Raw genomic sequence first — 25,245 nt, forward strand, 5'->3', positions numbered from 1 at the left:
ATGATGAAGTTCAAGCCCAACCAGACCAGGACGTACGACGGCGAGGGCTTTAAGAAGCGGGCGGCGTGCTTGTGCTTCAAGAACGAACTCGAAGAAGAGGTATGGATCATGGATGTGACAGCCCCGGGGGGGGGCGATGATGCCAGGGGTCCTGTCTGTCTGTCCGCCGGCCGAACGATCGGCCTGTCCCTCCACACTTGGCTGTTCGACTGGCACTATCGGATCAGTTTCCCCGTCTTGATTATTTAGGCAACCTGGTGTTTCCCCGTTCATTCTAGGACATAGTGACATAGTCGCAGAGTGGCCGACGTCCTAGGCTTGGCTTTGTCCTAGGCTATATACGATCATTTCAGATATAGTGTTCCTCCCGAATCATTAGGTAGGCCTGTTTGAATAACTATTGTCAAACTGAATGTAGATGCAATCTTATTCGAGCCTGTTTTGTATAATGATCTGTTCAGACAGTCGCTTTGGTGTTGGGTTGTGGCCGCCCGCGGCTATCCAGTTTGGGCTAGTTTGCTGGCGCTGGGACGGGCGGGACATCCAGTCTGGCGTTCGCTTACACGGGCTGCGTTCGTCAACACGCTCTGGAAAATAGGATCAGCACTCACGGGATGCCTCTTGTCCAATCAAATGATTTGGTCCCTTGTGACGTCGAATCCAGTGTGCGCTCCGGCGCTCTCAGAGCGAGTTGACGAACGCGGCCATTGTTTCACTTCTCCCAAGGAAGGAGTAGCCCTTAAAACTAGGTTGTTGCTGTGTCCAGAGCCTACTACTACAGTATGCTGTTTCCTTCCTCTGAAGGTGTCTGTGCTTTTTGTTGTTGTTCCTGTCTTGTCCTCGTAAGAGATGTTAATAATGTGGCCATTTTGTTAGACAGGTTTCCAGAGGAAGGAGGCTGTAATAAGGAGGCGTTAGCGTGGGACCAGACTGAAGGGAAAAAGAAGCTAAATTCAGCCTGAGATTGAAGATTTCAACTAGAGCATTGTTTCTGACATGGTTATAGCATAAATTGGCAGAACACCGGCACTACGCTATTTACATCTCTCTTCATTAGCCTGGAGGTTATTAGAAAATGTGTTGAAGTTGTTGTGCAATAACCTACAGTCTCTTGCACCGCCTGTCTATAGGTCGCCTGTCTGTCATCCCTCTTGTCCAGTGCCTCCATAAGTATTAGAATGAGGCAGCAGCATTTTGTCTTATTTAACAGTTTGGATTTGAAGTCAAACCATTACTACCAGTTTTAAGTAGAGATTCTCAGCTGTAATTCAATGTTGTTGTTTTTTCATGGGTTCACCATTTAGAAAGAACAACCTTTCTTAAACATACTCTGCCTATTTCAGAGCTCCAAAAGGTTTGTAAAAAAAAACATAATGTCTTTAGCCTTTTGACACCAAAAAGGGGTATCGGTGCGTGCATCCCCTACTTGAAATGTTTCCATAGTTCACAGGGTGGCACAGTGCCTCTCTTACAGAGCCCTGACGCCTGCCTCCTGGAGCGAGTTAAATGGACTGCACTTATATAGCTATGCCTTTATCCAAAGCGCTTTACAACGGCCTCTCATTCACCCATTCACACACCAATGGCGGCAAGCGGCCATGCAAGGCGCCGGCCCGCTCACTCGCTCACTTGGAGCAATTTGGGGTTCAGTGTCTTGCCCAAGGGCACTTTGACATGTGGCCAGCCAGGGCTCGAACCACTGATCTGCCAACCTTGTGATCATTAGACGGCGGCGACTCTACCTCCTGCGCCACAGCCGCCCCCCTGATCTGTGAGACAGTTGTTTAGTTCCCATGACTTCCATTGATGTCTCTGTGGTCCTCCTGTGGACAGACACCACTAGCAGACTCCACAGGCAAACGCAAAGCCTAGAATCAATGCTAGGCCTTGACAGCTCTCTTATGCCTGCGGACGGAACTAACCATTTTCCAATACTTATGGTCCCCTGAAATAAAGTAAATTAGTAATTGTTTGAATTCAAATCCAAGTTTCGAGTCCGAGTATAGAGCTGAAATACCTTTGGAGGGCACTGGATATGGTGTTTATACAACACACACACACACACACACACACACACACACACAAACAAACACACGCACACGGATGGAGTTTAGGGGTTTTGGGCCGTGGCCAGCTGGGTTAGTACATAGGAATTGCTGCTATTCTGCCTTTGATGTTACTGGCCCAGTTTATCTAATGGTTTCAGCCAGGTGAACGTGTAGGTCTATATCTATATCTATATCTATAGGTCTATATCTCTCAGGTGAGAGCGTATCTCTCAGGTGAGTGTGTCAGTCTATATCTCTCAGGTGAGGGTGTAGGTTATATCTCTCAGGTGAGGGTGTAGGTTATATCTCAGGTGAGGGTGTAGGTTATATCTCAGGTGAGGGTGTAGGTTATATCTCTCAGGTGAGGGTGTAGGTTATATCTCTCAGGTGAGAGCGTATCTCTCAGGTGAGGGTGTAGGTTATATCTCTCAGGTGAGGGTGTAGGTTATATCTCTCAGGTGAGGGTGTAGGTTATATCTCTCAGGTGAGGGTGTAGGTTATATCTCAGGTGAGGGTGTAGGTTATATCTCTCAGGTGAGAGCGTATCTCTCAGGTGAGTGTGTCGGTCTATATCTCTCAGGTGAGGGTGTAGGTTATATCTCTCAGGTGAGGGTGTAGATTATATCTCTCAGGTGAGGGTGTAGGTTATATCTCTCAGGTGAGGGTGTAGGTTATATCTCTCAGGTGAGGGTGTAGGTTATATCTCTCAGGTGAGAGCGTATCTCTCAGGTGAGGGTGTAGGTTATATCTCTCAGGTGAGGGTGTAGGTTATATCTCTCAGGTGAGGGTGTAGGTTATATCTCTCAGGTGAGGGTGTAGATTATATCTCTCAGGTGAGTGTGTAGGTTATATCTCTCAGGTGAGGGTGTAGGTTATATCTCTCAGGTGAGGGTGTAGGTTATATCTCTCAGGTGAGGGTGTAGATTATATCTCTCAGGTGAGGGTGTAGGTTATATCTCTCAGGTGAGGGTGTAGGTTATATCTCAGGTGAGGGTGTAGGTTATATCTCTCAGGTGAGGGTGTAGGTTATATCTCTCAGGTGAGGGTGTAGGTCTATATATCTCAGGTGAGTGTGTAGGTTATATCTCTCAGGTGAGTGTAGGTTATATCTCTCAGGTGAGGGTGTAGGTCTATATCTCTCAGGTGAGGGTGTAGGTTATATCTCTCAGGTGAGGGTGTAGGTTATATCTCTCAGGTGAGGGTGTAGGTTATATCTCTCAGGTGAGGGTGTAGGTTATATCTCTCAGGTGAGGGTGTAGGTTATATCTCTCAGGTGAGGGTGTAGGTTATATCTCTCAGGTGAGGGTGTAGGTTATATCTCAGGTGAGTGTGTAGGTTATATCTCTCAGGTGAGGGTGTAGGTCTATATCTCTTAGGTGAGGGTGTCGGTCTATATCTCTTAGGTGAGGGTGTAGGTTATATCTCTCAGGTGAGGGTGTAGGTCTATATCTCTTAGGTGAGGGTGTAGGTTATATCTCTCAGGTGAGGGTGTAGGTCTATATCTCTTAGGTGAGGGTGTAGGTTATATCTCTCAGGTGAGTGTGTAGGTTATATCTCAGGTGAGGGTGTAGGTATCTCTTAGGTGAGCACATCAGATATAGAATAGAACTACAGTATATTTGCTTTCAAATGGGAAAGAGATTGAGAATATGTCAAGAGTCAGAGAAAGGCGTTGAAACATCTTGGCAAAGCTCTTTTTCTTTGATAAGTTATGTTGAGATACATAACATAGGCTACTCATTTATTTCACTAGTACAGAGTAGCATGTTCCAGGAATGTTTTACACTGTTTAAATTGGGTTGTAACAAAAACGGTGTAGCAAGTTGAGCAAATAACAACAAGGCGATAAAGTACAAATGTGTTATTGCTTTAAAAAGTTGGCCTTTTTCCCAGTGTTTGGGGCAGCTGAAGACCACATCATTTCACCATCAGGACAGAGCCCGTCCTCCCTTCCTTTTGTCTGGTTGGGTTTCCTTGCCAATGTTAGCTTACAATGGCGACAACATCTGTCAAACTTTTCTCAATTGCCTCTTCCATAATTATTGCAATAACATTTTTATTTTATTTTTTTTATCATATCCACGTTTGCTGATTTGGATGTTTTTTTGTTTCAAATGAATCAGAAATGTCCCCCCCCTCGCTAGCAATCAGTTACCAAGTTGAACATATCTGCAGCACAACTTAGTGAAATGGGTAAAACCTGAACAGCCCAAGTTGGCTCACTAACTCTCTTCTTACTTGGTGACATTTCCCTCAGAGCCACATTCAGCCGGGCAGAACGTTGTGCAATGTTTAACTGAATGGAAACTGGACTGTTTTGAACAACTTGTTGAGGAACAGTTGTAGCGATATGACGTGTGCTGCACCATGAATCTCAGCCTGTCACACCCACCTAGTCTAGCCATGCTTGATGTGATTAAACAGGAGCTGTCCCATTGAAATGCCTTCGTATTTTTTTGACATTTCAAGACATGCCCTTCCCTTCCTGTAAAAGCAAATACAAAAAAACAAATAGAGCTTTGAGCAAAAGACTTCTCAGACCCATTGACATCATCTAGACATTAGATTAGATTCAACTTTATTGTCATTGCAGAGTACAAGTGCCAGACAGATCACTGGATACTGGAGGCCTTGCTGTTGGCCAGAACTGTAGCCAATAACAGGTTCCACAGAGACAGGGCCCCTGAAGGTATACTAGTCTGTGGGTACAAGGAGGCAATTAAAAATGAAGCAAAAGTAAAGGTTGTGATTTGTAAAGTGATTCAAAGCTTTGATACATCATACCCGTTTGTGCCTGATTCAGAGGCTGGCTGGCAGCCAGGCTGGGGGTTGTGCTGGTAGTGTGTACGGGGCTGGAAGCTGCCCTGCGGCTTGGTTTCTTGAAAGGCTTTGACAGCAGTGTAAAGTGACTGTAGCCCAACGATAGTTCATACAGTTTCGCTCTTGTGAATATAAAAAAAAAAGTAATTCTGTCTTCTGGCATTGTGACTGCCAATGGCCCCTGGTGCTATTATAGATTTGTTCTTCTCATGACTGACGTATAGATGATTCGCTTACTTAAACAAATGTTGTCGCTTTGGATAAAGGCGTCTGCTAAATGTCTGCAATGGAAATGAGCCAAAACCACCATTGTTTTGGTAGCCAGTTTGGGGCTCAGACATTGGCTGGATGCCTGTTTCTGGCTGGGGCTGGTAGCCAGGCTGGGGCTGTTCTGGCTGGGGCTGGCAGTCTGTATCTGGTTGGGGCTGGAAACTAACCCAGGGCACTAGCTAGTGGTTGAGTCATCTGTGATAAACGGAGTCTCATAGCCATTTTGAGGGAACCCTTCCGTGATCATAGCTTTTGCTGCTAACGGGGAGATCTGATTGGATTTTGATTTGATTGATCAGGATCCCCATTAGCTGAGGCACATCCACATGGATCCACATTGACGGCTACAACTACAAGCCAGATTCAGGCAATCAAACTGAATACTTCAGCATCTACTTCAAATTAAGATCATATGATCAGGAGACTAGAATTACATATTTTATATGACACTGCAAGGCAAGGCAAGGCACGTTTATTTGTATAGCATTTCAACAGGGGCAATTCAAAGTGCTTCACATACATTATTAAAAAACACAGCAAGAGGAGCAGGGTAAGAAAATAAAAACGACAATGAATAAAAGCAGCCTGTAGAACACCACTCACAGCCCGTTTAAGTGATTACATCTCTTGAAGTTGCGTGTCTTGCTCCTGTTCGCCTGCTAGTGGGTGTTGTTTTTCTGTCATTCTGCCAGAACATTTGGTGATGCACCTACCTACCAGTAACCTATGCAGAGCCGGCTAGGCAGACCTGCCCACCTGACTGACCAATGCCTCGGGGTTTAGCTAACAAGTTAAAGATTGCTGAATTGCTGACTGGACTAGCCTGCCCCTGGACACGTGCTGCCTTACCCCCGTTGGAAATGAATGAATGAATGAATGAATGAATGAATGAATGAATGAATGAATGGACTTCTGGTTGCTTGTAGCCCCCGTCACTGGTAATATAAACAGAGATACCTTAAGCTGTCTTAGTCAATGTTAATCCTGGCAGCCAGAATCTCATCTCATTCTGCGGTGTAAACACAGGGGATTGGGACGTGGTTTTATAGGGGCAGGTACCCGAGCTGCTCACAGGGCCAGTTATGCCCTGTGTTTGAATGATCTTTATTGTCATGGTAACAGGTACAACGACATTTAAATGCAAACCCTAGGTGCTAACAAACAAACACAGTCCTAAGATAATAAAAAAACAAGAATGAGACATAAATAGGGGGGGATATAAATAAAAATAGGGGGATAAGTGATCGGTAGACATCTGAGAATCTATTATGTGAACTTCTATACTTATGTACACTATATGGCCTATTCACAGGGGGGTATATAGACAAGGGGGGAGTTAGCATGTAACTGTGTACTTTTATAAACATATAAACAAATGGACTAGTAGACTTTTAACCCTTGCAGGCTTGCACGCATGCCAGGGAATGAAAGCATGGAGTTATATTTTCGGATGCGATCAGTGTGCATTCAATGACCTGTTCCCAAAAGAAAACAGTCCACGCTTGGTCGATGGACTATAAAGTATAACACATACTGTACGTTTGTCTACATCAGAATTGCAAACAATAGCCCATTAGTGCCCAACAACACCTCTCTAAATGATTTTACAGAAGCAACACAACACAAGTGACATTGTTAAGGCTGTTGTCAATGTACTTTCTTATTGGTTAAATCCTGGGCTATTCCACACGAAATGCAAAAAAACTTAGATCCGAGTCTAAAAAACGATTGAACTGTCAACTGTCATTCTACCTCTTTAGTACACTGGTACTCTGGTGCGGGGATTTTTTTTATTTGCACCCGGAAATTGCTAAACGTCATGCGTGACGTCAGACTTAACAACCGAATAGGTGACCTGACCCCCCTTTGCAGTGACTACAGTGGGGAACAGGAGCTCTCTGTGTTGACAGATCCTTTGTGTGGCAGTGGAAAGGAGAAAGCGTCAGGTCAGGTGTTCAATGACAGCCAGTTAACTCCCAACAAGGGGAGCTGGGAACCCAACAGTCCTCCTGCATAGTGATACGGGCCGGGTCGATCAGGAGAGACAGACGGACAGACCAGTGAGCTTCTCTGATCAGGGCCGCCTCACGTTATGTCCTTCTAATGTTCTACTAAACATTTACATTTTTTCAAAAATGTCATTCATATGTTGTCACTTATGGCTTTAGTACATTTCTTTGTCATTTTCGGCAGTGGCTGAAGTATATGTACAACGTAGAAGTGATTGCTGTTATCTGGGGACTTAGTGTTATTTCACAGGTATAACACGTTAGTGAAGTGGAGGTTTGTGACAGTGGTCAGGGCCTCAGTGATCTGGGCGACACCAAGGTAGCAACAACGGCACTGGGGAGTGGGACAACCCCCTCCCTCCCTCCCTCCCTCCATGACCCCTCCCTCCCTCACCCCTCCCTCCCTCCATGACCCCTCCCTCCCTCCCTCCATGACCCCTCCCTCCCTCACCCCTCCCTCCCTCCATGACCCCTGTCTCCCTCACCCCTCCCTCCATAACCCCTGTCTCCCTCCCTCCCTCCCTCCATGACCCCTCCCTCCCTCACCCCTCCCACCCTCCATGACCCCTCCCTCCCTCCATGACCCCTCACCCCTCCCTCCCTCCATGACCCCCCCCCCTCCCTCCCTCCATGACCCCCCCCTCCCTCCCTCCATGACCCCTCCCTCCATGACCCCTCCCTCCCTCCATGACCCCTCCCTCCCTCCCTCCATGACCCCTCCCTCCCTCCCTCCATGACCCCTCCCTCCCTCTCTCCATGACCCCTCCCTCCCTCCCTCCCTCCATGACCCCTCCCTCCCTCCCTCCATGACCCCTCCCTCATTGACCCCTCCTGCCCTCATTCCACCATTAAAGCTGGCAGGGGGAGACGGGGGCAGACAGGGGCAGACAGGGGGAGTCAGGGGGAGACAGGGGCAGACAGGGGGAGACAGGGGGAGACAGGGGGAGACAGGGGGAGTCAGGGGCAGTCAGGGGCAGTCAGGGGGAGACAGGGGGAGACAGGGGCAGACAGGGGGAGACAGGGGGAGTCAGGGGGAGACAGGGGGAGACAGGGGCAGACAGGGGGAGACAGGGGGAGACAGGGGCAGTCAGGGGGAGACAGGGGGAGTCAGGGGGAGACAGGGGGAGTCAGGGGGAGTCAGGGGCAGACAGGGGGAGACAGGGGCAGTCGGGGGGAGTCGGGGGGAGTCGGGGGGAGACGGGGGGAGACAGGGGGAGTCAGGGGCAGACAGGGGGAGTCAGGGGGAGACAGGGGGAGACAGGGGGAGACAGGGGCAGACAGGGGGAGACAGGGGGAGTCAGGGGCAGACAGGGGGAGTCAGGGGGAGACAGGGGCAGACAGGGGGAGACAGGGGCAGACAGGGGCAGACAGGGGGAGTCAGGGGGAGACAGGGGGAGACAGGGGGAGTCAGGGGGAGACAGGGGCAGACAGGGGGAGTCAGGGGCAGACAGGGGGAGACAGGGGGAGACAGGGGCAGACAGGGGGAGACAGGGGGAGACAGGGGGAGACGGGGGAGTCAGGGGCAGACAGGGGGAGACGGGGGAGACGGGGGGAGACGGGGGGAGACAGGGGGAGACAGGGGCAGACAGGGGGAGACGGGGGGAGACAGGGGGAGACAGGGGCAGACAGGGGGAGACAGGGGGAGTCAGGGGCAGACAGGGGGAGTCAGGGGGAGACAGGGGGAGTCAGGGGGAGACAGGGGGAGTCAGGGGGAGTCAGGGGCAGACAGGGGGAGACAGGGGGAGTCAGGGGGAGACAGGGGGAGTCAGGGGGAGACAGGGGCAGACAGGGGGAGACAGGGGCAGTCAGGGGGAGACAGGGGGAGTCAGGGGGAGACAGGGGCAGACAGGGGGAGACAGGGGGAGACAGGGGGAGTCAGGGGCAGACAGGGGGAGACAGGGGGAGTCAGGGGGAGACAGGGGGAGACAGGGGGAGACAGGGGGAGACAGGGGCAGACAGGGGCAGTCAGGGGGAGTCAGGGGGAGTCAGGGGGAGACAGGGGGAGTCAGGGGGAGTCAGGGGGAGTCAGGGGGAGTCTGGGGCAGACAGGGGCAGACAGGGGGAGACAGGGGCAGACAGGGGGAGTCAGGGGGAGACAGGGGGAGTCAGGGGGAGACAGGGGCAGACAGGGGGAGACAGGGGCAGACAGGGGGAGACAGGGGCAGACAGGGGGAGACAGGGGCAGACAGGGGGAGTCAGGGGGAGACAGGGGGAGTCAGGGGGAGACAGGGGGAGACAGGGGCAGTCAGGGGGAGACAGGGGGAGTCAGGGGCAGTCAGGGGGAGACAGGGGGAGTCAGGGGGAGACAGGGGCAGACAGGGGGAGTCAGGGGAGACAGGGGGAGACGGGGGCAGACGGGGGGAGACAGGGGCAGACAGGGGGAGACAGGGGCAGACAGGGGGAGTCAGGGGCAGACAGGGGGAGTCAGGGGGAGACAGGGGGAGACAGGGGGAGACAGGGGCAGACAGGGGGAGTCAGGGGGAGACAGGGGGAGTCAGGGGGAGTCAGGGGGAGACAGGGGGAGACAGGGGGAGTCAGGGGCAGACAGGGGCAGACAGGGGGAGACAGGGGCAGACAGGGGGAGACAGGGGGAGTCAGGGGGAGACAGGGGGAGTCAGGGGGAGACAGGGGGAGTCAGGGGGAGACAGGGGGAGTCAGGGGCAGACAGGGGGAGTCAGGGGGAGTCAGGGGGAGACAGGGGCAGACAGGGGGAGACAGGGGGAGACAGGGGGAGTCAGGGGCAGACAGGGGGAGTCAGGGGGAGACAGGGGGAGTCAGGGGCAGACAGGGGGAGTCAGGGGGAGACAGGGGGAGTCAGGGGGAGTCAGGGGGAGAGAGGGGGAGTCAGGGGGAGAGAGGGGGAGTCAGGGGGAGTCAGGGGGAGTCAGGGGCAGACAGGGGCAGACAGGGGGAGACAGGGGGAGACAGGGGGAGACAGGGGGAGTCAGGGGGAGACAGGGGGAGTCAGGGGGAGACAGGGGCAGACAGGGGGAGACAGGGGCAGACAGGGGGAGACAGGGGCAGTCAGGGGCAGTCAGGGGCAGACAGGGGGAGACAGGGGCAGACAGGGGGAGACAGGGGGAGACAGGGGGAGTCAGGGGGAGACAGGGGCAGACAGGGGGAGTCAGGGGCAGACAGGGGGAGTCAGGGGGAGACAGGGGGAGTCAGGGGGAGACAGGGGGAGTCAGGGGCAGACAGGGGGAGTCAGGGGGAGACAGGGGGAGTCAGGGGGAGACAGGGGGAGTCAGGGGGAGACGGGGGCAGACAGGGGGAGACAGGGGCAGACTGGGGGAGACAGGGGGAGACAGGGGGAGTCAGGGGGAGACAGGGGCAGACAGGGGGAGTCAGGGGGAGACAGGGGGAGACAGGGGGAGTCAGAGGCAGACAGGGGCAGACAGGGGGAGACAGGGGGAGACAGGGGCAGACAGGGGCAGACAGGGGCAGACAGGGGGAGACATGGGGAGTCAGGGGCAGACAGGGGGAGTCAGGGGCAGACAGGGGGAGTCAGGGGGAGACAGGGGGAGACAGGGGGAGACAGGGGCAGACAGGGGGAGACAGGGGCAGACAGGGGCAGACAGGGGGAGTCAGGGGGAGACAGGGGCAGACAGGGGGAGACAGGGGGAGACAGGGGGAGTCAGGGGGAGACAGGGGGAGTCAGGGGGAGACGGGGGGAGTCGGGGGGAGACGGGGGGAGACGGGGGGAGACGGGGGGAGTCGGGGGGAGACGGGGGCAGACGGGGGGAGACGGGGGGAGACGGGGGGAGACGGGGGGAGACGGGGGGAGACAGGGGCAGACAGGGGGAGACGGGGGCAGACGGGGGGAGACAGGGGGAGTCAGGGGCAGACAGGGGGAGTCAGGGGGAGTCAGGGGGAGACAGGGGGAGTCAGGGGGAGACAGGGGGAGTCAGGGGGAGTCAGGGGGAGACAGGGGGAGACAGGGGCAGACAGGGGGAGTCAGGGGGAGACAGGGGGAGACAGGGGCAGACAGGGGGAGTCAGGGGGAGACAGGGGGAGACAGGGGCAGTCAGGGGGAGACAGGGGGAGACAGGGGGAGACAGGGGGAGACAGGGGGAGTCAGGGGGAGACAGGGGGAGTCAGGGGGAGACAGGGGGAGACAGGGGGAGACAGGGGGAGTCAGGGGGAGACAGGGGGAGTCAGGGGGAGACAGGGGGAGACAGGGGGAGACAGGGGGAGACAGGGGGAGACAGGGGCAGACAGGGGGAGACAGGGGCAGACAGGGGGAGACAGGGGGAGACAGGGGCAGACAGGGGCAGACAGGGGCAGACAGGGGGAGACATGGGGAGTCAGGGGCAGACAGGGGGAGTCAGGGGCAGACAGGGGGAGTCAGGGGGAGACAGGGGGAGACAGGGGCAGACAGGGGGAGACAGGGGCAGACAGGGGCAGACAGGGGGAGTCAGGGGGAGACAGGGGCAGACAGGGGGAGACAGGGGGAGACAGGGGGAGTCAGGGGGAGACAGGGGGAGTCAGGGGGAGACGGGGGGAGTCGGGGGGAGACGGGGGGAGACGGGGGGAGACGGGGGGAGTCGGGGGGAGACGGGGGCAGACGGGGGGAGACGGGGGGAGACGGGGGGAGACGGGGGGAGACGGGGGGAGACAGGGGCAGACAGGGGGAGACAGGGGCAGACGGGGGGAGACAGGGGGAGTCAGGGGCAGACAGGGGGAGTCAGGGGGAGTCAGGGGGAGACAGGGGGAGTCAGGGGGAGACAGGGGGAGTCAGGGGGAGTCAGGGGGAGACAGGGGGAGACAGGGGCAGACAGGGGGAGTCAGGGGGAGACAGGGGGAGACAGGGGCAGACAGGGGGAGTCAGGGGGAGACAGGGGGAGACAGGGGCAGTCAGGGGGAGACAGGGGGAGACAGGGGGAGACAGGGGGAGACAGGGGGAGTCAGGGGGAGACAGGGGGAGTCAGGGGGAGACAGGGGGAGACAGGGGGAGACAGGGGGAGTCAGGGGGAGACAGGGGGAGTCAGGGGGAGACAGGGGGAGACAGGGGGAGACAGGGGGAGACAGGGGGAGACAGGGGCAGACAGGGGCAGACAGGGGGAGTCAGGGGCAGACAGGGGGAGACAGGGGCAGACAGGGGGAGACAGGGGCAGACAGGGGCAGACAGGGGGAGTCAGGGGCAGACAGGGGGAGACAGGGGCAGACAGGGGGAGACAGGGGGAGTCAGGGGGAGACGGGGGGAGACGGGGGGAGTCAGGGGCAGACAGGGGGAGTCGGGGGGAGACGGGGGGAGTCAGGGGGAGACAGGGGGAGTCAGGGGGAGACAGGGGGAGACAGGGGGAGACAGGGGCAGACAGGGGCAGACAGGGGCAGACAGGGGGAGACAGGGGGAGACAGGGGGAGACAGGGGGAGACGGGGGGAGCAGCTTTATTTGACATTCACAGGCGTTCCTCAGTCATGTTCCTCCTGGGGGAGGAGGAGGTGTTTATATCAGAGACGTCTGGCCCCTGGGGCACGCAGCAGCGCTTGTGTAATGCAGTGGAATCTGGCCAGGAGACGCTGTAGTGTCCCCCACCCCCCCCCCCCCCCCTCCTGCACTCTCTCCCCCCCCCCCCCCCCCCTCCTGCACTCTCCCCCCCCCCCCTCCTGCACTCTCACCGGGTAAGAAGCCCAGAGGGTTGAGTGGTGTTGTTGTTGTTTGGTCTGGTGGTGTTTGGTCTGGTGGTGTTTGGTCTGGTGTTTGGTCTGGTGTTTGGTCTGGTGGTGTTTGGTCTGGTGGTGTTCGGTCTGGTGTTTGGTCTGGTGTTTGGTCTGGTGTTTGGTCTGGTGTTTGGTCTGGTGGTGTTTGGTCTGGTGTTCGGTCTGGTGGTGTTTGGTCTGGTGGTGTTTGGTCTGGTGTTTGGTCTGGTGTTTGGTCTGGTGTTTGGTCTGGTGTTTGGTCTGGTGTGTGGTCTGGTGGTGTTTGGTCTGGTGTGTGGTCTGGTGGTGTTCGGTCTGGTGTTTGGTCTGGTGTTTGGTCTGGTGTTTGGTCTGGTGTTTGGTCTGGTGTGTGGTCTGGTGGTGTTTGGTCTGGTGTGTGGTCTGGTGGTGTTCGGTCTGGTGTTTGGTCTGGTGGTGTTTGGTCTGGTGTTTGGTCTGTCCTGACAGTAAGCATGGATGTGCTGTAACTTAACTGCCCACTGCAGAGCATTCAGATACACAGAGTCAGCCGACAACTGTGGGCCAGATCTGGTGTTGCGGTGGCACGTATGGCTGTGTGTCACATGGGTCAGACTGATGTAGCACATGTGGAAACAAGGAAATCAGTCCGACCACCATCTATTTACGCAGAAATTAATCAAGCTGGAACCCAAAAAATGCCAATTCGCTTCCTTTTTTGTCTGTATGGCAGTGAAATCCCTAATTTCATCACCTCGAGGATGACAAAAAGCTATCATATGGTGTCGCGAATAGGTCTAAAATTATATTCAAAGAGGTCTAAAAAAAGGTCTAAAAAGGTCTTACATTTGACTTGATGAAACTTGTAGGAACCCTGTGAGTGGCGTTGTCATTCCATCATGGACCCTGTAGCAACATGTCAGTCCACATCCTGAGGAGGACAGTCGTGGTGTTTGTTGAAGAAGCGATGCAGACTAGGGGGGTATTCCATCAACGTCGCTAAAGGAAAATCCAGGCTTATTTTGATTGAAGTCTTGCGAGAGTTATCAAAATAAGCCTGGGTTGTCCTTTAGCGTGGTTGATGGGATACCCCCCCAAGGTCGTGGAAGTGGGTGACCTGTGTGTGTGTGTGTGTGTGTGTGTTTATGTTTGCCGGCACATTTCAGCCGGAAAGCACAGACACAGGCTCACCTGATCTGTCCGGATCACACAGCGTACTCTGCAGAAGGATCACACACACAGTCTGCAGACGGAGGTGTAATTTAAGCTCAGGCGCCTACTCGGACAGTCCCTCTAGGATGGGCTCTGCGTCTGTCTGCTCACCAGGGGACTGTGAGGTCAGGACTGTGAAGTCAGGTCTTGGACAGTACCTCCGACCTTTCACACACATCTGAAGAGACAGCATGGTGTCACTGAAACCCAAGAAGCCACTGTTGTGGGAATGTTTTAAAATGTTATCTCGGTTCATAACAAGCTTTCGCAAGTGCAAAGCAGCAAAGCACTGATTGTATGGAAATAAACACAGTGACCTGTGACCTGTTTGGATGATGAGTATTGATATAGGTTTTTTTGAAATATTGACTTTGATTTAAAGTTGAATTGAACCGTACTGATGTATCTTTTTTGTATCATATCATAGATCCGTGTATGTATCTAATCTAGTGTATTTAATCAGTCTGAGGGGAAATATTCACATCCCTAATATAAAGTGTTGTCATTTTTAAATGGTAAAACAAATATGTACACAAATCCCTCAAATAAATGCTGAGAGTCTCTACTACTTTAACCTCGTAGTAACTCAAACTTCTGCAGTATAGAACCAACAGAATAAAAGACGCTTCACTGTCCCATTACGTACGTAGGGCGCTCTAGCTACAATCTCTACTGCTGTGTTGTTACAGTCTTGACTGTGATGCATAACTCAGGTGGAGCTGATAGAGGGTCCTGAGGTGGAGCTGATAGGGTCCTGAGGTGGAGCTGATAGAGGGTCCTGAGGTGGAGCTGATAGGGTCCTGAGGTGGAGCTGATAGGGTCCTGAGGTGGAGCTGATAGGGTCCTGAGGTGGAGCTGATAGAGGGTCCTGAGGTGGAGCTGATAGAGGGTCCTGAGGTGGAGCTGATAGAGGGTCCTGAGGTGGAGCTGATAGAGGGTCCTGAGGTGGAGCTGATAGGGTCCTGAGGTGGAGCTGATAGGGTCCTGAGGTGGAGCTGATAGAGGGTCCTGAGGTGGAGCTGATAGGGTCCTGAGGTGGAGCTGATAGGGTCCTGAGGTGGAGCTGATAGGGTCCTGAGGTGGAGTTGATAGGGTCCTGAGGTGGAGCTGATAGAGGGTCCTGAGGTGGAGCTGATAGGGTCCTGAGGTGGAGCTGATAGGGTCCTGAGGTGGAGCTGATAGGGTCCTGAGGTGGAGCTGATAGGGTCCTGAGGTGGAGCTGATAGAGGGTCCTGAGGTGGAGCTGATAGGGTCCTGAGGTGGAGCTGATAGAGGGTCCTGAGGTGGAGCTGATAGGGTCCTGAGGTGGAGCTGATAGGGTCCTGAGGTGGAGCTGATAGGGTCCTGAGGTGGAGCTGATAGAGGGTCCTGAGGTGGAGCTGATAGGGTCCTGAGGTGGAGCTGATAGAGGGTCCTGAGGTGGAGCTGATAGGGTCCTGAGGTGGAGCTGATAGGGTCCTGAGGTGGAGCTGATAGAGGGTCCTGAGGTGGAGCTGATAGGGTCCTGAGGTGGAGCTGATAGGGTCCTGAGGTGGAGCTGATAGAGGGTCCTGAGGTGGAGCTGATAGGGTCCTGAGGTGGAGCTGATAGGGTCCTGAGGTGGAGCTGATAGGGTCCTGAGGTGGAGCTGATAGGGTCCTGAGGTGGAGCTGATAGGGTCCTGAGGTGGAGCTGATAGGGTCCTGAGGTGGAGCTGATAGAGGGTCCTGAGGTGGAGCTGATAGGGTCCTGAGGTGGAGCTGATAGAGGGTCCTGAGGTGGAGCTGATAGAGGTCTTGAGGTGGAGCTGATAGAGGGTCCTGAGGTGGAGCTGATAGGGTCCTGAGGTGGAGCTGATAGAGGGTCCTGAGGTGGAGCTGATAGGGTCCTGAGGTGGAGCTGATAGGGTCCTGAGGTGGAGCTGATAGGGTCCTGAGGTGGAGCTGATAGAGGGTCCTGAGGTGGAGCTGATAGGGTCCTGAGGTGGAGCTGATAGGGTCCTGAGGTGGAGCTGATAGGGTCCTGAGGTGGAGCTGATAGGGTCCTGAGGTGGAGCTGATAGGGTCCTGAGGTGGAGCTGATAGGGTCCTGAGGTGGAGCTGATAGAGGGTCCTGAGGTGGAGCTGATAGGGTCCTGAGGTGGAGCTGATATTGAGACCTGAGGTGGATGTAGACTAACACAGCTGTTGTTTCTTCCTGTCAGGTGTTGCTGGTGAGCAGCAGTCGGCACCCGGAGCAGTGGATCGTCCCTGGGGGCGGCATGGAGCCGGAGGAGGAGCCGTGTGGGGCGGCGGTGAGAGAGGTGTTTGAGGAGGTGAGTCCGCCTGTCGTCATATCGTTGTGGTGATATTAATAACACACATCATCATCAATTGCAATTATCAAATCGCCATCAAAACATCAACAGGGGTAGTGGTGGTCTAGTGGATAGTGAGATGGACTTGTGATCGGAAGGTTGTGAGTTCAAATCCTACCTGAAACCACACCACTACTAGTGTGCCCTTGAGTAAGACACTTAGCCCTCAGTTACTCCAGGGGGAATGTCCCTGTAATTCATAATTGTAAATCGCTTTGGATTAAAAGCGTCTGCTAAATGGCAAAAATTACGTCATCAAAGAACCAATTAATGAAAAAATAGAAAGCTGAACTGTAACTTGCTACTTTCCTGGACTGTTAGCGTGCATAATATAAAGCTTTAAAAACATTTGTCGTTCACCCTTCCATCTGTAGAGAGTCAGGTTGTACTGATGGTTTCAGTAGGATCGGGGAGGGAGAAAATATTCTTGCTAAATGTAGAATTGGAATTTGGAATGCATTGGAAGTTTGTGCAGTATTTGGGGAATTATCAATTAATTGTCTGAAAACAAAATGATCAATTAATTGTCTGGATTTTCTCCCACTGATCTACACAGCCTACTGGACACTTTCAACGCAAAATAAAAATGATTGCAAAAATGATTTAGAAAAGAAATTATATATATATATATATACACAAATTTGATATACATTTTACATAAGTAAACAGCACCCTTATGGAAATTGTTGAATGCATTTCTTCTTCTTCTTCTTTATTTTCAGTAAGGTATTCCCCCTAACCACTCTTGTGGTGACCAGTTTAGTAGAGTGACAGTTTTGTTCAAGTTTTTTCCCACAGAAGCTGTTGAACTCTGTGGCTCTTTCGTAACACTAGAAGTGGTGTGTGACATTTATAATTAAAATAACTTTGCTGCTGTGAAAGCCACGCCCTCCTCCTTCCCTGTTTGTTTAACTCATCCAACACAATGGATCCAATGTGACAGCCTAAACACTGTCCAACCAAGAGACACCAAACACACTTAAAGTGATTGATAGAAAATCATTACACCCTGAAGTATTGAAGTAAATAGATGTTATGGTCTTTGAAATCAGGGTCAAGAGGGACATTTTTTGTAAGTAAGTAAGTAGCCTTGAGAACCGATGGTCCTCAAGCCTAAAGGCCCTTAGGGGACAGGAGCCTATCTCCTGTTACCGTAGCGTGAGGTGGCTTGATGTACAAGTACACCCCCTGGACATGATGCTGGTATGTCGCAGGGTCTTACCCCCCCCAATCCAACCCTTAATGCTGAATGTCAAACAGGGAGGCATCGGGTACCGTTTTTATAGTCTTTGGTATGACTCGGCCGGGGATCGAACTCATGACCTCCCAATCTCAGGGCGGACACTCTAACCGCAAGGCCACTGAGATTTTTGTGGGGGTCCAAATCTGATCTGAAGAGGAAGGAAACTTGGTCTTAGGCAGTGAGGTGAGAGGTGACAGTGAGGTGACCGAGGAGCTCCGTGGCCCAGAGGTCCAGCTGGTGAGAGACCTCATGTCCTCGGTTACGTCAGCAAGCTAAACTTGGCCCTCCCCTGGATTCCAGCACATTCACAGGCCCTAAAGCCTGTCCAGCGGAACACTGTAGGGAGCGTGTGGAAGGGGGTAGGGTAATTTGACCAGCAGGAGAGGGTTTGAGAGCACCAAGATTTAAGAGGGTGCACAAAGTATGTAAGGAAGGAGAGGGGGGGGGGGGGGGGGGTTACTGAAGTATGTCATTCTTTTATGCCTAGTCCCCTTATTTCAGACTCTCCAAAAGTAATGGGACAGATTTAACAAATGTCCAAATTAAGCATTTTTTGTATTTGCATGTAATAACTGTTCACATTAAGATGTTGGCATACTCGGAGAGCTCACCACAGAATGAACGCCTGACAAGAGCTTGTCAGTGGCGATGAATGAAGATGAGAACAAAAGCGTAGCATCTTCTAGCGTGTGTCTCTACTAGCGTGTGTCTCTTAGTGTGACCCACCGTCTCTCTGTCACGGTCAGAGGAGTCCCCACACGCTCTACTTTCTATCATTTGGTTATTAAATAACGTGAAAATGAATGACATATGATATTTTCTTGGATATGCATGCACTACTTATGAACTCAACTAACCCCCCCCCCCCCCCCACTCTCAATTCTCTCCCTAGGCTGGAGTGAAAGGCAAGCTGGGACGTCTTCTCGGTGTGTTTGAGGTAATTCTCATCTCTGGTCTTTCATAGTGTGGTGATCATAACTGTTTAGCACATGTAGGACATTTATATACAACCAATCAACTGGGGCTATTGTGGCCCAGGAGGTAGAGCCGGCGTCTAATGATCGCAAGCTTGGCAGTTCGGCAGTCCGAACCCCGGCTGGCCATATGTCGAGGTGCTGAACCCCCGATTGCTCCAGGGTCGCCGTCTATGGCTCTGACCCCTTGCCTAGAGCATAAAACACCTGCACGGCAATAAAATAATAAGAATCATTATTATTTTTAACTGACGATGAAGTGTTGAGTGATTTGTAGAGTCAGGCATGTCAGTGCATGGGTCCCCTGGGCTGGAGTTGAGAAACCAGACCCAAGAACATGGGCTCTCTGAGAAGTGAGAATCTGGTTCATTTGGCTTCCTCCTGTTGGCACCATTGGGACAGTCTCCCAAGAGTGAAAGAACTTCTAAACAAAGGAAACCACATTCAGAACATGAACCATCAGACTGTCTTTAATGAGGGTTCCCGCGCTGGTCTTAAAAAGCCTCAAAGTCTCAAATCCAGCGATCCAATTTATAATGCCTAAAAAGGTCTCAAATGTCAGTTATTCGGTCTACAAACGAGGTGCTAGGTCTTAAAAATGAGATCAGTCCGACCACATCTATTTACACGGAAATTCATCAAGCTGGAACCAAAGAAATGCCAATTTGTTTCCTTTTTTGTCTGTATGGCAGTGAAATCCCTAATTTCATCACCTCGAGGATGACGAAAAGCTATCATATGGTGTCGCGAATAGGTCCAAAATGATATCCAAAGAGGTCTAAAAAAAAGGTCTAAAAAGGTCTTAAATTTGACTTGTTGAAACTTGTAGGAACCCTGTCAAATGTTTTGTTGTTCTTCTGTTTAACCCTTAAAGCAGAACCAGGACAGCAAGCATCGTACGTACGTGTACGTGTTGACCGTGACTGAAACCCTGGAGGCCTGGGAGGACTCGCTCAACATAGGTGAGTTTGTGGTCCTCTTGACCGTGTTGTCAGTGATCAGCATGTTTTTGGGTTAAAAGGATAGTTGAGGTTTTTGGAGGTTACAGCTAACTTCACTTTCTTGGTGTGTTGAAGGCTCAGCCAGGCCCTTTGCTTCTGTCATGTTTCCATTCTTTCCATTCAGCTTTCTCTGTCTGGCTGAACCATTAACACTAGAACAGCCGTGCCTGTTTTAACTACTAAAAGAGCCGCCTCGCCCCCTCTTTACAATGGGAAGCTGCTACTTACACACAACGACCACTAGTTGGCCTACACTAGAACAGCCTCGAGGTGCCTGACTGACTGGGTGGTTTAACACTAGAACACCACATCACCAACTGTCAAATCTTATTTCAAATTTGAAAGTGACAGTTGAATATAAGTGACAGTTAAGCTCTGTCTATCACTAGAACAGCCGTGCCTTTTTACCTACTAAAAGAGCCGCAAAATGACCCCCTCTTTACAATGCTCAAGCTGCTATTTACACACAACGACCACTAGTTGGCCGCTTGTAAATTAGCCTGCTTCCTACACAGAAAAACTGCAAAATAGCTTTATACTAGCTTATCCTGATGTGATTTTGAAAATGTAAGGATACTGGGTGGTAGAACGCTCATATCTAGGAAAAGTCATGAAAGGAGGGTCCTGAAATGTGATCGTGTGCAAAGATAGAACATTTTTCTTAACTCAGAGGGCCCTATTATGCACTTCTTAACTTGCCGTCTTAAGTGTTAATTAAGACGCACCGCCAGGTTAAGACCTACTGCCACCCTTATTATGCGCTTCATACGCGCTACTGCTATTATGCAGGTGTCGATAGGCACCCACACATAAGACGTAATACTCCCGTGCATATATTACTCATTGTGGGAGTGTTCATATGTTAATGAAGTGCACTAGGCGCCCCTGCTATTATGCGATCTGACTTTGCTCCTAGCGCTAAGAAGTGGTTTGAAAAGTTCTTAAGTTTAGACTTCATGCACGTTTTGAAACACGAGCGCGCCTCCGCGGTTTGCGCATGCATGTGGGCACACATGAACACGCACGTGGCTCCACGGCAAGACGTCAATTACGGTCACAGTATAAATGCTTTATTTCAGAAGGGAGAGGCCAGCGCTGTACAGTATGTTGCCTCCGCATACTGTGCACATACAGTACGAGCATGCCGTGCGTAATATAATGACATCAACATCTGTCATTCCTGCAGTCTTCCAGCGACCCCTCTGTAATACTTCTCAACTCACAAGCGGAGGTATTGCCGTGTTTATTCAGAAAATAATCATGCACGAGCTTGTTACTTTCTTCTGCAGAGAAGCGCGCTGACCTCCTTCTTAGGACTTCCATAATAGCATAGCGCTAATGACTCAACGCAGCCGGTTCTTAAAGGGAATGGCACCTGGCACGCTGATTGGGTTGATTGAGAAGACGCCCAAAACACACCCATGACTAATTTCTTTGCTTAGCGCCGGGTCTTAGGCGCCCACTACCGCACGCATAATAGCAAAGTGGCCTTGACCACGCCTCCACGTCTTAAGTTTAGATCTACCGCCTCGTCTTATTGCTTAAGACTTATGAAGTGCATAATAGGGCCCAGAGGCTCATGACTGTTCTAGTGTTAAGTGAAGTGGTTGGGTACAGCAGCAACCACTACTCTCAGTATTAAAAAAAGAAAGAAGCTTTTATTAGAATTATTGGTTTTACTTTAAAACATATCCACAGTAAATTCTACATATCATGTCTTTGTTACAGATGAGTATTTAGAGTAAACACTAAACTGACTTTTTTTCTAATAAATTCTGACTTTAATCTCAGAAGTTCTGACTTTAAACTCCCCTTTCGGAGACAAAACAAACCAACTCAGTTGGTGGCCCTCATACTCTTCCCTACTTTGTGGACTATACGTCCAGGTAAATATGAAAACACTTTGTTATTGCCATGATGCATAAATGCATATTATTAAAGCTTATTAGGAAAGCTGGTTCTGTCCTCAGTGTCATCATGGACACTTTGAAGGAGGTGGCCAATAGGAGGACCAGACTCCTGGCCATCATGGACAACCCCTCCCATCCCTACACACTGTGGCAGAGCAGAGGAGCTCCTTTAGCAAAAGCTGTTACAACCACACTGCACTAAGGAGCGAGAGATCTGTTCTGCCTGCTGCAATAAGACTGACTGTGTAACTCCTCCTCCGGCTGGCTGGGTCAGGTGGTCAGTCAGGCTGGGGGATGTTACATCATACTGGACTGTTTTAACTGTATAGAATGTTTCATATATATATTTAGTGTTCCTATTACTACATACACACACACACACACATACAGACACATACACACACACACACAGAGGGAGAGAGAGAGATGGAGAGAGAGAGAGAGAGAGAGAGAGAGAGAGGAAAAGAGGGAGAGAGAGAGAGAGAAGAAGAGAGAGAGAGAGAGGGAGAGAGACATTGGGGTAATATTGACCACACAGACACACACACACACACACACACACACACACACACACACACACACACACACACACACACCAGAATCCCACAACTCTGTCCCTGGGTGAGCTAGAGAAACACGGTCTTCGCAGGGGGGGGGAGTGGCCTGGGTGCAGGGGGGGGGGGGGGCGGCCCAGAGGCTACTGACCTGCCCCCTACTGGCTGTGAGGGGCAAGCACACTTCACAATTTCCACAGGAATTGTCCCTGTCTAGTTATTATTCTTTTCCTGGCTTTGGTCAAATAGCTCAAAAAGTCCCTGACCACAAATGCTATGAATGTGCATGTCACAACTAGAGAGCATCAGTAACTATGGCAGAAAGAATGACCATGATTAGACCATAGGTGGCGCTATAATAACCAAAAGGGAATAATTAACTTCAGAATGCTGAATGACCCCAACCCTGTCACACGCATCCTAAAGAAGCAGGGCCTAGGGGCGCTTAGGTGGCGTAGCGGGTTAAACGTCGACCACGTAACCACAGGGTTCCCGGTTCGATTCCGGCCGCGGACATGTCCTGCATGTCATCCCTCCTCTCTCTCTCTCACCCATCCTTCCTGTCTAAGTCTCTACAGTATCTGTCAATAAAAGGAAAATATGAGCGGCACTGCCCCACTCAGAAAAAATAACAACAGAAAAAAAACGAATGAAAGAAGCAGGGCCTGGACCCAGACAGCCTCGGTAACATCCCACCCATCTCGGCAAGATTCTAGAACGTACAGTTGTCTCTCAACTCCTAACCCTAACCACGTGTCACACTAGAAACAGTTTGAACCGCTACAATCCGGATTCAGAGCCAAGCACAGCAGTGAAACAGCTCTGGTCCAGGTGGTTAATGATCTCCTCTGGGCTACTGATGACGGCAATATCAATATACTCATTCTCCTTGACCTTTCCGGCGGCTTTTGACACCGTCTCACACACCACGACGCCGCTCGGCCTCACCAGAACACCCCTCTGATTTGGTCCAGTTCCTACCTGTCCAGCAGGTGGCAGCAGGTGTCCCTGGGGCGTCCAGACCCGCACCAGCAGCACCCGTTCTGGACCAGGGCTCTGTTCTAGAACAATAAGGAGACACACAGGAAATAAAGAGCCTTATTTTAAAGGTTCAACACTGAGTCCAGTGTGTCTTCTACCCTGATCCAGCCAGTAGAATGACCATTACTGGGGGCGTTTAGCACCTGAAGCGTCGTCCATGTAACCCCAGGGTTCCCGGTTCGATTCCAGCTGTCCTGCATGTCATCCCTTCTCTCTCTCTCTCTCTCACCCATCCTTCCTGTCTAAATCTCTACTGTCTCTATCAATAAAAAGAACAATATGAGTGGGACTGCCCCAGAAAAAAAGAAAAAAAATCCTAGAATTGCCATTACACTTTATTACAATTTTCTTTTTCTTTTTTACAAATGTGGAAATGACTAAACATGCCAGGTGAGAGCAATAAAAGCAGCATTATCAGTCAGAACAATCAAATAGTTTTAAAGCAATGGGCTGGCTACCGATTGTGCACATTTCTTGTTAGTAGTGGCCGATACTGTTGGAAATGACAACGTGTTTGCATCCCGCCATGCGTGCCTAGCCCACAAAGACAGAGCATGGCTGTAGGATGTGTCGTGGACATGTTGTTAAGTACGGTAGGCAATAACCAAATTCTCTGGATGGCAAAGGGGGCCCACGTCAATCTGACAGCTGCTGGCCTCAACCCAACTCTGTTGTCTGTGTGTGTGTCTCTGTGTGTGTCTCTGTGTATGTGTCTGTGTGTGTGCCTTTGTGTGTCAGTGTGTGTGTGTGTGTGTGTGTGTCTGTGTGTGCCTCTGTGGGTCTGTGTGTGTCTCTGTGTGGGTCTCTGTGTATGTGTCTGTGTGTGCCTCTGTGTGTCAGTGTGTGTGTGTGTGTGTGTCTCTGTGTGTGTCTGTGTGTCAGTGTGTGTGTGTGTGTGTGTCTCTGTGTCTGTGTGTCAGTGTGTGTGTGTGTGTGTGTGTGTGTGTGTGTGTGTGTGTGTGTGTGTGTGTGTGTGTCTGTGTGTGTGTCTCTGTGTGTGTCTGTGTGTAGGTGTGTGTGTGTGCGTGTCTCTGTGGGTGTCTGTTAGTTCTGGGGCATGCAGTGCCTATAAATCTGTCTGTCTTCTTAGAAACAGGAGCTTTTCGTTTTCAGTTTAGTTTGGAGACGTTTGCTTACACTCCAGCAGACGAGGTTTCACCTCAGAATACATTCTGCTGCTGCCGTCAGCAGTTACATCATCAATTAAGACCAGCCTGACTTTCAGAACGGCAAACAACAGTCAAATAAGCTCATGCTCATGGCCGGTGAGAGGTGTGGCCCTTTCTGTCCAATGAGGTGCTTTCTGGACATTATTTCTGACTACTAATAGACCCCCTTTGGCTCCAGAGCACTGGCCAGAGGCAAATCTTCCTTGATGTAAGTCTTCCTCACTTGACGACCCAACGTGATTGGATTCCTCACAGCCAGCTTCCCACTGCATTGCTTTAACCCAATCATATCATGTACGATCAGTGTTTTAAACAAGGAAGGAAGAAAGGAAAGTTATATTTTCAGAGTATCCCAGCTGGGCCTCTGTCTCCCCCTGCATGCGCCACAGCTTTGTCTCCCGCAGATGAAAACACCGTCTCAGTCCGTCTCTCCGTTCACGGTCAACGATAGCTGAAGTGATTCTCGATCTTTGGTCCTCTGTCTCCCTCTGCAGGTCGTAAGCGGGAGTGGTTCACGGTGGAGGAAGCCATCAGGGTGTTGCAGAGCCACAAGCCCGTCCACGCAGACTACCTCAGGAGGCTGCAGCTCAGCTGCTCCCCCACCAACGGGAACTCCCTGCTCCCCAGCCCCCCCCCGAATGACAACTCCCCCCGCTACAGCACCCCGGCCACGGGGGCTGTCCTGGGCCCTTCGCACAGATAGGACTGTCCCATAGCCCGCCCACCCAGGCCCTGAACCCTCCTCACCTGTACATACACACTGAAAAGGGACATTTTGCATGAATCTATAAATCCTCAGAGTGACGGCGGACGCCACGTGTAAATGTATGTAAATGACCATAACCTTGGACACACCAAAGCCATAGCTGGACCAGTGTTGATGATTCAGTTAAGGATTGCCTTACAGTAACACTTTTGTATGTATGTTCTATTTTGGTCAATTGTAATATTATTATTCCTACTACAGTTACTGTTATTAGTCTTTCTTCCCAGATTGACTGCAAGGTTTACTTTGTCTCATTCACAATCTCTGGAAACA

The 25,245-nt window shown here is 51.6% G+C and overlaps 1 protein-coding gene across 1 annotated transcript; it reads left to right on the forward strand.

Annotated features, from left to right (window-relative positions):
* nudt4b (nudix (nucleoside diphosphate linked moiety X)-type motif 4b) lies at window positions 1-24,909 on the forward strand (the record flags this gene model as incomplete). Its single annotated transcript, XM_080537399.1, has 5 exons — window positions 1-99; window positions 16,162-16,272; window positions 18,450-18,494; window positions 19,406-19,493; window positions 24,701-24,909. 5 exons carry the CDS (start codon window positions 1-3, stop codon window positions 24,907-24,909), a joined length of 552 nt encoding a protein of 183 aa, XP_080393525.1.
* Between the last annotated feature and the right edge of the window lie 336 nt (window positions 24,910-25,245).

The sequence above is a fragment of the Nansenia antarctica genome (assembly GCF_963989245.1).
Source record: "Nansenia antarctica genome assembly, chromosome: 8".
NCBI classification, from domain to species: domain Eukaryota; kingdom Metazoa; phylum Chordata; class Actinopteri; order Argentiniformes; family Microstomatidae; genus Nansenia; species Nansenia antarctica.